This window comes from Nyctereutes procyonoides, unplaced genomic scaffold, assembly GCF_905146905.1.
Source record: "Nyctereutes procyonoides isolate TBG_1078 unplaced genomic scaffold, NYPRO_anot_genome, whole genome shotgun sequence".
Taxonomy (NCBI): Eukaryota; Metazoa; Chordata; class Mammalia; order Carnivora; family Canidae; genus Nyctereutes; species Nyctereutes procyonoides.
The window spans coordinates 12,092,227-12,106,396 of record NW_026575033.1 but is presented as its reverse complement, the minus strand read 5'-3'; the positions used below and the strand labels follow the sequence as shown (position 1 = coordinate 12,106,396).

At 37.8% G+C, this 14,170-nt stretch overlaps 1 protein-coding gene across 8 annotated transcripts in view; it reads right to left on the bottom strand.

Moving 5' to 3' along the window:
- FRY (FRY microtubule binding protein) overlaps window positions 1-14,170 on the bottom strand; it is a 428,026-nt gene that overhangs the window by 209,503 nt on the left and 204,353 nt on the right. For 7 of the 8 annotated variants that reach the window (XM_055317436.1, XM_055317438.1, XM_055317431.1 and 4 more), the window contains one exon: window positions 6,535-6,734. In XM_055317436.1, the coding sequence (XP_055173411.1) occupies window positions 6,535-6,654 (120 nt within the window). In that variant the 5' untranslated portion in view covers window positions 6,655-6,734. Of the gene's footprint in view, window positions 1-6,534; window positions 6,735-11,118; window positions 11,203-14,170 lie in introns of those variants that run through there. The other variant, XM_055317437.1, reaches the window with a different exon arrangement.

Sequence of the window (14,170 nt, the reverse complement as noted above, 5' to 3'; positions counted from 1 at the left end):
TCAATAAATGTAAACATATGAATGAGAAAAAGAAAATTCTTGAAATTTTCTGAACTTGCTTTACTTAGTTGAATAATACAGCCTTTCACATTTTGGGCCACTGGCTTCCCAGTGTGGTCTGGCATGAGATGTACCTACTTGTTTTTGAGACCCCTAACCTCAAGAACTCATGACATTTCTTCTTGGAAAGCTTTTGAAAACCATTCTGTGTGGACTCACTTCAAATCCTTGATTTCATTTCCTAGGTTTTCACAATTTATACATGGGTAAGACTCAAGTATTTTCTGGAGATACAGTGAAATAGTGGAGGTGCTGTCTTCTCTTGTATACTTTTATTTGTTTACTTCTGTCACCTCCCAGAGTACAAGTCCCTAAAGGATCCAGACCAACTCTGCTTAAACCAGCTTTGGCTGTGCCTGTCTCATAGCCATAGCAGAATTCAGGACAACCATCTGACAGTACCAGTGAATGGCCAACTTGGCAGGCATCCAACCGCCCTGCTCAAGCTTCCAATCCTTTTGAACAAACACAAAGAAAGGCTGCAAAATGCTGACTTCCAAAGAAATAAACCAGATTTGGTTAGTTGATATCAACTCTTTAGTGATGACAATGATGATGATGATGCTGATGATGATGACGACAACTTAAGCACTTAGTAGGTGCTAAGGATTACATCAGGAGCTCCACACATTACCTCTAATCCTCTCAACTACTCTTTATTCTAGGTTCTGCTACTCCAATTTTGCAAATGAGAAAAAAGGGAGATTGACTGACTGGCTCAGGGGCACATGACACTAGAGAGTTTGAATCCAGATTTAAATTCAGGTAAGACTGAATGAAAAGTTGTTTTATCTTTACCTTTATCCATTCTTGTCCATTAAATCTACAAAGTCAAGATTATGGGTGCTCTTGATTTTGAAAAGCTGGAGTCTTGTTTTTGGAAGAGTTTATTGAGAAGGTAATTGCCTGTGACTACAGTGACAGATGCTATACAAATGGAGAGACTCATAGATAATGAGAACACATATTCCGAGACTGTGTCCAATTGCTAAGAGTCAACCCGACTCTCCTCTTCACATATTGCTAAGGTGAAGAAGGGAACAGGTGATCATATCAATGAATAATGAGGTATCCTTAGATGCCCCAAAGCAGAAGGCTGAAAATTAGTACTTCTTGTACTCAGCAGATTTGAGGACATCATCTGCTGAGGAGTACAAAGGACAAAACACAATGTATTGTTATTGGTTTAGACGTTGGCAAGATGACCCTCAGAAGCACAGTTTCCTACAAAGACATTCCTTTTACGCTACTATATTGTTTGTTTCATCTATTCATCTATCTATCCATTCACTCATTTATCATATAGTCACTCATTCATATATTCAAAAACTATTTAATGTCTATTGTATGTAAACAGAGTCCTAGACATGGAAACATGATGTGTGTGTGTGTGTGTGTGTGTGTGTGTGTGTGGTAAAGATTAATTAGATACAGTTATTGCCTCAAAGGAACTTATTGACTAGTATAATGTTTCTTCAACTTTAAAAAACCTGGATCCCCCACCCACCTGCCATAAAAATATGTATTTTATATTATGATCTTATATACATACATGTGACTCAAAGTTTTATAAAGCATTATTTAACCTTTAAAATCAGAGCAAAATAATCCCACCACTTAAAACACAGCTATACAGGGATCCCTGGGTGGCGTAGTGGTTTAGTGCCTGCCTTTGGCCCAGGTCGCGATCCTGGAGACCCAGGATCGAATCCCACGTCGGGCTCCCGGTGCATGGAGCCTGCTTCTCCCTCTCCCTGTGTCTCTGCCTCTCTCTCTCTCTGTGTGTGTGACTATCATAAATAAATAAAAATTTAAAAAAAAAACACAGCTATACAAAATAAGAGGTGAAAATCTCCCCCTACAACTCCACCGAAATAATTTATGAAATGATTTATTATCTATCCTTTTTTTTGTTGTTGTTGTTATTCATGGGAGACACAGAGAGAGAGAGAGAGAGACAGAGACAGAGACATAGGCAGAGGGAGAGGTAGGCTCTCTGAGGGGACTCGAGCCCAAGACCCAGGGATCACAACCTGAGCCAAAAGACACTCAACCGCTGAGCCACCCAGGTGCCCACAAAATTACAATTCTTAATGGGCAAGTTAAAAAACAGATTAGATACAGCCCAAGAGTGTTAATTGAAGATGGACTTTAAAAAATTATTCAGAATACAGTAGCAAGAGACAAGAGGTAGATATAATAAAAGAAGGGTAAAAAAAACGATATGAAATATAGTAAAAGGTCCAAAATACATCTAATAGGAATACCAGAAAAAGAAGAGGGAAAGTGGTGGAATGGCAATATTCAAGTAATTAATTTTACAGAATTAATGAAAGATATAAACCCTCAATTCAAGAAGCATGAGAGTGTCAGACAAGAAAATAAAAATAACTCCACATCCAAACAGAGTGTAGTGAAACTGAGAACACTACAAAGAGAAAAACCATAAAAGCAAACAGGGAACAAAGTCAATAATCCAGAAATGACAAATCCCCAAAAACTCTGCCACAGCAATGATAGTGGGAACATTGTGAAATATATCACCAAAAGTCTAGAGGGAGAATAAATGTCAAACTAGAATTCTATTCCCAGCTGAAATATCACTGATAGCTGAGTGAGAAATAAAGGCCTCTTAGATAAACAAGAACAAATGATTTACCACCCATGGACTTTTACTTAAAGAACTACAAAAAACGTACTTTAGGAAGAAGGAAATTTAAACAGAGGGAAAGAGCAAGAGGCAAAATCTATTTGTACTTTTTCTGATTTGAAATAAAAATATAAAAAGAGCCACAGATGACCCAATTTATCTTGTCTAAAACACTTTGCTTGGGAAAGGTGAAATAATGATAAGACTAGAAAAGAGCAAATGCTATTAACTAACCCCACAAAACAATAAAAGTAGAATAAAATTATTGACTAATCCATAAATATTAATAAATATGACCTGACCCTCTTTTCAGCAAAAAGAACAATACTATTGACCCTGTGAAAGATGCTTACAAAGAAAAAAAATCTAAAATTTTATTTTGGTAGACCATCTTTATTCTTGTTCTCTCTTTTTTTTAATTTTATTTATTTCTTTGAGATATATATATATATATATATATATATATATATATATATAGAGAGAGAGAGAGAGAGAGAGAGAGAGAGAGGCAAAGACACAGGCAGAGGGAGAAATAAGCTCCATGCAGGGAGCCCGATGTGGGACTCGACCCTGGGACTCCAGGATCACAGCCTGGGTTGAAGGCGGGTGCTCAACCGCTGAGCCACCCAGGGATCTCTTGCTGCGCTTTTTTTTTTCATCAAAGTTAGCTATTTGGATATTGGAAATTCATAAATACAACTTTAATTTAATATTGTGTATAACTGATTCCACACAGTCTAACTGATGTGGAATTTTGAAGAATTTAGTCTTTTAAGATTTTATTTATTTATCCATAGGCACAGAGAGAGAGGGGCAGAGACACAGACAGAGGGAGAAGCAGGCTCCACGCAGGAAGCCCGATGTGGGACTCCATCCCGGGTCTCCAGGATCACACCCCAGGCCGCAGGTGGTGTCAAACCGCTGCGCCACCAGGGCTGCCCAAGAATTTAGTCTTTTAAAAGTAAGCTGAAAAGTATAGATTACTGAGTATTGCCATAAGTTATAAACCTATATTTCCAACTTTTTGAAAATTACCCTTTCTATTTCCATATAAGTTTTAATTAAAGATAATAGAATACAATTTTGTGATTTGATACAAACCTACATAAAAAGGATTCAATGTCTTTCACATAGACCTAACTCAGCAAGAGAAATAGTAGGGGACATTTATTGGAATTCACTTTAACCATATATACATACATCAAAAATAACACTCTTGCTATGGCTACAGAACAAAATGCCAAATGCACATTAACATTTACTTGAAAGCCAGTGGCAAGCCACAGAATCTACTCACATTTATTGTCCCATATGTAAGCAAATACAAGGACAAAAAATACTAAGCATTTTCCAGCAGACCAGAAATGGATATGGCATGGAAGATCGCATCTCTGCCAAAAAATACAAGGCGAATAAATAGTCCCCTTTTATAAAAAGCAACAATACTAAAAATTGACTGATATATTTCTCGAGCTAAAAACATAACACTTGGCCCTTAGCATCTAGTAGATTCTCACCCTCAGTGCACCATGAAGATTTGCTGATGAACAGGACTAACATTTTTTCTTTTCAATTTTTCTTGTTTGGGAACATTTAAGTTGTCTCACCAAATGGGGAAAAAATGCCTACCTCTGATTAAAGAACGCTGTGGCACATATTAGCTCTTCAGACATAATGTTTACTCCAAGAAAAAAAATGCCACACAGATAAATTCCAGGCTAGTAAAGATGAAAAAGTTAAACCCAAACCATTTTACTTTGTAAATTCTCAAATAATGGCATATAAACTATTATTTTGGTAAGATGGATGGCTCAAAAGGTTTCAGGGCCTCAGCTTGTTAGCATCTCTTTCAACTTTTGTACAACTTCTCAGTCCCTTAAGGCATTCACCATGACAGACAATTTCAGAGAGGCCCAATCTGTCATTGTTAAGAAGTGAAATGACCACTCTCTTCTCCTTAAATTTCCCCATGACCTCTGGAGCAAGGTGGCTTCCTATCCTCCACCGGAGGAGGCAGTCTGGGCAGCTCCAACAGCACTCAAGGTGCTTGGAGGAACATTCCCAGGATCAGCACAATTTTGGACAATGAGAATCTGGGTACTTGATTTTTGACCAATTCAAGTTATAGGGGAGCCCTGTGTTGGTTTGTTTTAAGAAATTAAAGGAGGTATCTCCACATGAGGATGACCACATAAAGACTAGCAACAGAATGTAAAGGGTTCACGGTGAGCTCTGAAGGCATTCAGCCTGAGTTCAAATCAACACTGTGTGACTTTAGGCAATTACTTTGCCTTCTCTGTGCCAACATTGCCCATCTGTAAATGGAGCTATAAATACTACCTATCTAAAGTCACAGTAAAGATTATAGGAGACAATAAATTAAGCCCAATGCCTGGCACATAGTAAGTACCTGAGGAATATTAGCTATTATGAGCAGTAAGAGTAGCAGAAAAAATTAAAAAAAAAAAAAGAGCAAATGGGGGAAAAGGTACTGTACTAAAGTTTAATTTAAAGGATTAAAACTACAAAACCAAGAAACATTCCATAATAGGAAGCTAGAATTTATGAAGATGATGACCTCCATTGATCTAAAAAACTTTAAAATGTAAAATTTGTAACTTTCAGGCAACCACATGTTTAATAAATATTCTTGAATTTTGATTCCCAAATTGTAAGTTGTGATTCTTACAAAGGTCATTTTTCCTTTTTCTTTCTTTTTTTTCTTCCAGAGAGGGAGAGTAGGGGGGCTAAAGGAGGGAAAAGGAGAGAGAGAATCTCAAGCTGACTTCATGCTGAGCACAGAACCCAACACAGGGCTCTGTCTCACAACCCTGAGATCATGACCTGAGCCAAAACCAAGAGCCGCCTAGGCACCCCACAAAGGTTATTTTTAACAGTTAATGTTGAGCATCATACATTAAGTGTTTTTTAAAGACTTATGTTGTGGGTTCAATAATTTTGTATTTAATAATTTTAAGCCCTGATGCTATAAAGCCAACCTCACATAGTCTTCTTATGCTCTAGTATCCTCTCAGGAGGTACAAAGCTGAGCTTCATAGAAAAAAGCTGTGTCACTCTGAATTTCTTTCCTTTTCTCTTATTGTGTGTGTCCCACAAAGGTCAGAAAACAAGTAATCTGAATCTACCAATTGGACTTTGTTCCTTCCTGCCTGTCCTTTTGAGATTCAGGACTCTGTAGAGCCCTTGTTACAGCAATTAACATAAGGTTGAAACACATGCCTTATTTTGTAGCAGAATCATCTGCAAAGAAAGATACTGACGTCCAAGGACATTATCTGTCTAATAAGGGACCTAAAGGTAAGTGAGCCGAGAATTTCCTGTCCTCCAATTTTCAGAAAACAAAGAGGTGTTTCTGAATGACTCACCAAATAACTTCCTCAGACAATAGATCACTGAGACCATATGTTCTCAAAGTCCAGGCAGCCACTTGAAGAATGATTTTTTTTCTCATTTACTTGGAAAACAGACAAAAGATTTTGCCTAAAGTATATATACATAGCAGAGACTCTGAACACAATTTTTCTAGGATTCAAACTTCTTCTTGTTAAATTATGCTTATTAGTCTTAAATGTAGTAATGAAGCATGCTACTTAAATGTATTTGCCAAGGATTGTTCTAAAGTCTTTGACTCATTTCTTTTTTTTTAAATCAGTAAACTTAATTATAATCTTTTAAAAAATTACCGATAGTATCAGAAACACCTTTGGAAATCAGGGGAAAAGCAATCCATCTTTTCTTAGAGCTGTAAAATCTACTATATTTAATGTAAAGATGAATTTAAAAGGGTGTTGTGGCATACACACCAGAGGTTCTGCCATAATGATGCGAATCTTGCGCTCAGCCTGAGTGGTAAAGTTGACAAATAAACTCTTGAGGACATATTCTCCTGGTTTGCTGTCTGGATCCACACTGATGGGTAACATGGTTGGCGGTCCTTTCTCTCTTTGTGTGCCAGAAACAGGTGGAACTGGAGGCTTGATATAACCGTTGCCAACTGGAGAAGCTGAAAAATATAACATATGTTCTTAACTGCCTGAAAATAACATCATAAATATCCAGATCGGTCGTATTAAAACATAAACATAAGGGTATGAATTATATCAAGAATGCTGCACTTAATGTTATAAATTGGCCTTATTCCTTAGGAATGGTGTCAGAATTTAATTATTTTGATCACATTAAGTTGCATTATGTCACATTTGATAATCTCAAAGTACTTCTGGTTACCACATTGCTTTAGGTAAGTTTCCTTGTAAGCATGCAGTATAACTGAGAAATCCTACACCATTTACGATGTTTTTGCTTCTTTTTTTTATGTCACAGAGAAATGAACTAAGAAAATGTATATGGAAAATAAATGATTTCTTTTTCTGGTTCTCCAGAAATGGCCGGCAGCTATCTGTGCTTTATTCTAACAAGGGAAAAGACTCTGGGAGTGGTGGCTTCCAGAAGTTTCCATGAACCCAGAAGTTTCAGAAACCCAGCTGGCTCTTGTTGCTGAAAGATAAAGGCTCAAGCAGTGAGCAATGGCCCATCTATGGCATTCAAGATAGGTTTAAGTCTCCACTCGTGCCACTCTTTGGTTCAAGATGGGATGCCTCTTCTCATCCCTCATGAAATGTGCAGATTCCCTATTTGGATTAGATCTTGAATAGAGGCAGTTGTCACAGTCCCCAGTAAGTGGCTCCTTTCAGAGTGCAATAGAGTCAGACAATTATTTTAATTTGAGAGAGAAAAAGAATTTTATTCATAAATGAAAATTTCCCATATCTCCAGTTTACACTACACTTCAGCATATCAAACTCTAACATGTACCACCACCTACTTCCACCTAAGAACTTATGAGATGGTCAGGTATGACAGTCAATGAAAGAAACATTAAGAGTTAAATGCGGCTTAGGACAGAGTCATCAGAAGTACTGAGGATGGGATAATGATAAGGTAGACTTTTTTAAAGGAAGATGATCTAGTTCTAGATGACTAGATACAGCGATTAAGGAAAAGAGTGAAGAAAAAAGTGAATTTCCAGTTTGGACACTGGTTTGGATATCAACAGGATGGTGGTGTGTCATTAATAATAGAAAACAGTCCTGGATCCAGGAAAGGTGAACACTTTTCTCAAAAATGACAAATAAATTCAAGGCTTCTCTTTCCTTGTTTCTATCCTAAGCGAAATTCTGAGGGAGCCAAGCAAAAATTATATTTATTTTATTGAATGACAAACCTGTCCTTGTGTTAGGTTGTAGGCTCTACCTCCTGTTTCCTTCTCTTTCCCTATGCCCCTTCCTCTCTATTGCATCGAACCTACCATACAGTTGAGCACGTCTCTTATATCTGAAGGGTCTTCCCATATCTCAGGTACCACTAAACTTTATGGCCTCTCAAGTTATAAATATAAAGTATACCTTATGTATAGTATTCCATTCCTTCTCCATTCTTATGGGCTCTGTCCCAGTCCAGACCCTTGGAAACTTATGGCTTGATTATTATTGCAGCCCCTCTGCCAACTTTATTTCATTTATTTTCCATTCCAAACTATTCTTTCTTGCCCATTGCTTCCATTATAACACTTTTATTTATTTATTTATTTATTTATTTATTTATTTATTTATTTATTTATTTATTTATTTTTTGCTCAAGATTTTCAATGGCTCTTAATTACCATCCAGCCTCAAAAACATGACCTGGTTTTGACAACCTTCCATAGATAGCCTCCACCTGGCACCTGCGTCATGCTGATTCCCTGGCTGGCCCATGAGCACACTGTTCTCCCTTGGGTCTCCCTCCTTTCTCTCCTGCTGCTCCTTACCACTCTTATCTGCTCATCTAATTCTCTTGTCCTTTCAGAACCATGTCTAGATTCATCTCCACAAAACGGACATACCAGGCCACTCTTCACCAATCAGTTTGTATTCCAAAATTTAAACATTTAGCTCATGCTTTTTGGTGTTGTACATCTGACATTACCTTAGATGGACACTGATGATAGCTGACAAGTGAAGTAATTATCCCATAGTTTTTCCCAGATGTGGCCCTGTAACTAAACCATCTATTCTGCTAAATGTATCTCCTGAAAGTTCCCCAACAAGACTGTAACCTCCTGGTCTAACAGAGTTCATCATACAGATAATACTCAGTAGGTCTCTTTAAATAACTACCTACATGACAGTTACTTTATTTCTGTACATCTTAAAGTGATTCATAGAGAGGGAGCTCTCTGAGAGTAATCTGTAGTTAGAGTCTTTAAAGGAAGAGGGTGCAGTATTTGCAACCAAGAGCCATTAGTTAAATGGCTCTACAAGTAGTTCACTAAAAGGCACGACTTACTCCAATCAGACATATTAAAAATCAGCTGATGAAAACAAAGTGCTGGTCACTCCTCTGCTTTACCTGCTTGTCTCCCAGGGCAGGTGTCTTTTGGAAGTGGGAATCATCCCAAGGCCAACTTACAGAAGGACATTAGGTTTCCACAAGCTATCTTCCTAACGTTATCAAGGGTATTGTGCCATAGGACTGGAGATTAGAATATAAACCGAGAAAGCCTAAGTGAAGGGCAATCTTTCATTGTCTTTAGTTTTCCGCAGGATTTAATCCATTTCTAGAAGACAGAATGAATCAGGTTGATGTAATATGTAATTGCAAGATCATATCCATAATTATAAGACTCTGGGACCTAAAAGTCATAACCAGTGAGAGGATTTTCAGAAGAGTGACCTCTGGCAGTCCTCCTGCAACACTGCATTTTGAAACCAGAGAGCTGAAATCCAGATACCAGAATGTCTCTCAGACAAATATTCCATTTAAATGGCCAAAGTACCAAGTCACTGCTGTCAGAAAAAAAACCCTTAGTCTCCTGTACTTCAAAGCCAGACATCTTTGTGAGTGCAAAAGTCTGCATAACGTTAGTAAGCTGGAACTACTCTAGCCCAGCAGAGCCCCTTGCCAGAGATGAAGGAGATTCAAGGGGAGGGGGCCCATCATTCCTGTTTCGAACATAACAGCTGGGCAGATGGAGATGCAGTAACATTTAATGGGATAAGTGTCCTTGAACAAGATCCACTCTGTTTTACTAGCTCCTCTTCATCCTACCATAATTAATTCATAATAAACTCTAGCCTTTTGTCAGAACGACTTTCAAAAGTAAACATATGACATAGTACCTTTCAGTAACTCAGTTATTTGGTGACAGTATAGTTGAGAACCAGGAAACACATGTTCCCTGGTGTCAAAATTGAGTCGCAAAATCCATACTAGTCCAAACATTAGAATATGACAATGAGAAAAACATCGTTAGACTTTCCTGCTGCAATTGCTTGCTTTTAATCTACATGCGATTAATGTCAGTTATCTAGTTTTTAAGTTCACAAGAGTCTGGGAACAGAAAATTACCAGAGAAAGATGCAACACCTATAGGTACAAACTCTAAGAGCAAAAGAAGGAGAAAAATGGCCTACATAAAGTCTCCTGGACCTAAAAATGCAGTTGCACAAAGCCATTGGCACGGGGCCACAGAATCAGACACTCTGACAGGTGTGGGGGCAAGTGACATGTCCATCCAGCATGTTGTCACAACTGAGATTCATGATGAAGACCTTCAGTCCCATGGAAAGGCTACAGTAAGTTTGAGATCTAGTTCTGTATTTGAGAAGGTGGGGAAAAGAGTGATGTAAATTTCCAAAAGCTAAGCCTACCAAAAAGGTTTTGGTGTATAAAGAATTTATAACTAAGCTTAAGAATTTAGCTCTGAAGAGTTAAATCTCTTTCATCATAGGTCTGATCTTTTTTTAAAAAGATTTTTTGTATTTTATTTATGGGAGAGAGAGAGAGAGCACAAGCAGGGGGAGCAGCAGAGGGAGAGGGAGAAGCAGACTCTCCATCCCAGGACCCTACGAATATGACTAGCCGAAGGCAGACAATCGATTGAGCCACCAAGGCATCCCTGGTCATAGGTCTGATTTTTAACAGAACTTATTTTTGATGGAAACAGACAAACCACCAATTCAGGAACAGCCACACATCCAGCCCCTTTCTAGCTCTGCCAATGCAGGCTTAATGTTTGAATCGATTCTTCCCCATCACAGTGTTTCCACTGCTTTCCATCCAGCGGGACAAGCTTCAGGATCCAGGACAGGATTCCCTCCCTGACCTGGAGGGGTCTGGGCTATGCAGCCACTCCTGGCAGGGCTGCCTCTGGAAATAGGGATCCCTGCTCATGAAAGGGTCCTGACAGGTCACTGGTACCTTCCCCACCTAAAAATATATGTTGAAGGAACAATTTAATTTTGCTGGATTAAAAACTTCTCTCAGTTATATTTACTGCATGGGATACATTTTTAAGCTTCACCTCCATCTGCTTTTATCTGCTATCCTTTTCTTCTTCAGCTCACCTTCCCATGTGCACACATCAGCTCAGAGATGACAGGGAGGCACCCAAACTGGAGTTCCTGTGGGTGGGGAGTGGAGAGGAGGGCCTGAAGAAGAAGAGCATCATGTTCAGGTATTAACCAGGGCCCTACTTATTGAATCTTTCAGAAATTTGCTTGCTTTTTAGATTTTCTCATTTACATTTTTTTTTCTCCATTGCATTCTTGTACCTTAAAAGGGTTTTGTTGATGTTATTATTTTATCCCAAATTCTCTTTGGTTTAGCTGGATGGCTTCAGGATCTGCTTTCCCTGAGTCTCTATTTCTTATAGTGAACGGGCTCCATTTGTTAATCTGTCGAAGTCTCTTTTTGGCTTTTATGACCCATTCATTACCTCTTTATTAGATATATTTCTGACTGCAACCAATGGCCATATCGAATATGACTATTTTTTTCCCAGTGTTATTGCCTAATAACTTGCCTTTTAGGCTGGCCACTTTTAGCTGGCTGAAGTCTTCAGTACACTTTCCCTGAATTACCAACATTTCCAGGAATTACTAACTTCCTAACTGCAAGAGTAATACAAACACCCCACAACTCAAAGCTCAGCTCCATTTTTACTATGTCACTGAAAGGAAAGTTAATGTCATAATGAGTTTTTTCATATGAATGTCCACAACTCAAAGCTCAGCTCCATTTTTACTATGTCACTGAGAGGAAAGTTAATGTCATAATGAGTTTTTTCATATGAATGTTTCATATGAATGTTTCATAGAGGCGAAAATGGCACTATTTGTGAGGAAAACAATTGATTTTCTCAGATTTTCAGAGAAGTTAGTACCATCACTCATTACAGGCTCTTGTTTATTCATTCATTCATTCATTCATTCATTCATTCATTTACTCATGTACTCCTTCATTTCAACCAATATTTACTTAATGAGTATTTAGGTTTCATGCATGGTTCTAGGCACTAGAAGGTAGCAGGGAAGAGAATAGATGGTTCCTGACCTCACGGAGTTTACGGTTTGCTAAGGCAGGGCCACACAATTTGTGTGTTAGAATTTGTGTAGTCAAATTGCAATATATTAAAAAAAAAAGCAATAATTAAACAGAGTGAGGGGATAGAGGAATGTTCAAATATATAGTTTGGAACTACCGTGGAGAAGAAAGAAAGCTGTGTGTCTTACTGGTACCTAAGAAAATCCAAAAAGCATTTGGCTTGGGCAGAATCTACTTTTCCAACCCATCCCTTTGTCCTGCCCATTTCTGTGTCAGTTCTGGTTGGGAATGAGAACTTTAACCAGGCAGCAAAGGGCACAAACCAAATGCCCCCCGGACAAACAGCTCCTCTGCCTTCCTTCACAAAGTATGTGACTCAGGAAAGAAGGCCACCTTTTGTCTGTTTTTCTCCACCTTATAAAGATGGACAAGCACAGAGCCAGTTGTTCAAAACACTCAATGCTTTTTCTGATGTTTCCATAACTAGAGTCAGACTCTGAGCATTTGAAATTAAAAAAAAAAAAAAAAGATTTCCTTTTCTTTTGAAGTGTCCCTGAGATTACATGGTTCTAACCTGTTCAAAGTAATGACTCCTCTTAGAAATGGAGATTCATTTAAACAACTTTATTTCCTAGAGATCAATGTAACCTATCTTTCAACACAGGAGTAAATTGATTAGTTTCTTTGTTCATAGCTGCATATATATTACTCTTTCTGCCAGTTCTCAGTGATTCATACTTTTTATAGGTTCTGAGGGCAAACCTTGTTAGTACCCAAGTGCTGGGATCCCTCTTTAGGACCTGATGTTCCCCCCAAATCCCAAATCTTTTCCCGTAAGACTTATTTTGTTTACTGGTATTACAGGCACATTTCATAAAACATAACAAACCAAGAATGACGCAGCTACTGTGAGAACATGTCACACTGTGTATAGAACTATAATAAATTGTCCACTAATGCATTTATGAGGGTGCTTAAGAAATGTCATTTTAAAAGGTCCTGCAAATACTCAAAGTGACCAGAAACTTTAAATGTCATGCAAAATAAATTGGGATAAAAAGAAAAAAATCCTCCAAATGTGATAGGAAGAATTATTTTCCTCTGAAGAGTATTATTAAGAAATGGAAAATGTTGGGATAAGAAGAAATAATTAGTTTGAGCAACAGAAAAAAATATTTCATAAGAAAGAGATGGATGATTCCTATTTTATATATTTCAAAATCAGTCAAGGAGACAATACAAGGTAAAAATATTCAGAAATTTCTTTTGCCTTGGAAGAGAAATATAATCAATGACATGTTAAGTTCTTCTTAATGAATTTCTATATAATCCTGGTAATGTATAAAGTTCCTCCCACTTTTGTTAACAAAATATTCTTCTTTTCTCTTCCACTACTTTGTTCTCTCAATCCTACAGTTCTTAAATTATGTTCCTTCAAGTTTCAGGGTCACAAGATATCTCTAGGATAATTCATGTGTTTAATCCTCAAAAATACTCCTAGAAGGCCAATCTCACTTTTATAGATAAAACCATGCAGTTTGAGAGAGATTAAGTATCTTGCCTAAGGTCACAGAGTGGCTGACCCAGGATCTGATCCCATGTTTCTCTGACAACATATATTCTGAGTTTCCTGCAAGATTCCCAATTAAAAACAAGCCAGTTGTTTATGATGAAGATGGAATGAAATTAGTTCCCTAACTTTGACCCTGGGATAAGCAACCTAGGTTTTGGACTTTAGGGAATGAAAAAATAAAACACAAATGTTGTGACTTGGAGAATGAAACTTCCTATAGATTAATTAATATAGTTGGTGATTTTCTAGAAAGGCTAACATAACTGCCAGCCATGGAGATCCCTCCTGTCAAGTTGTCACAAACCTGAATACATCTTTTGGCCAGTAGAAGGGCTTTGGGAAGGGCAAGGAGTACAAAAAGAGTTAAGAATGGAAAACGTATAAAATACATGAAATCTGATTATTGACACACCTTAGAAAGGTCTAGAGACCTCCCCTTCCTAGATATACTGATGATATGAACTTAATTGATTGTTATTCGAACAAGGAACAAGTGAACT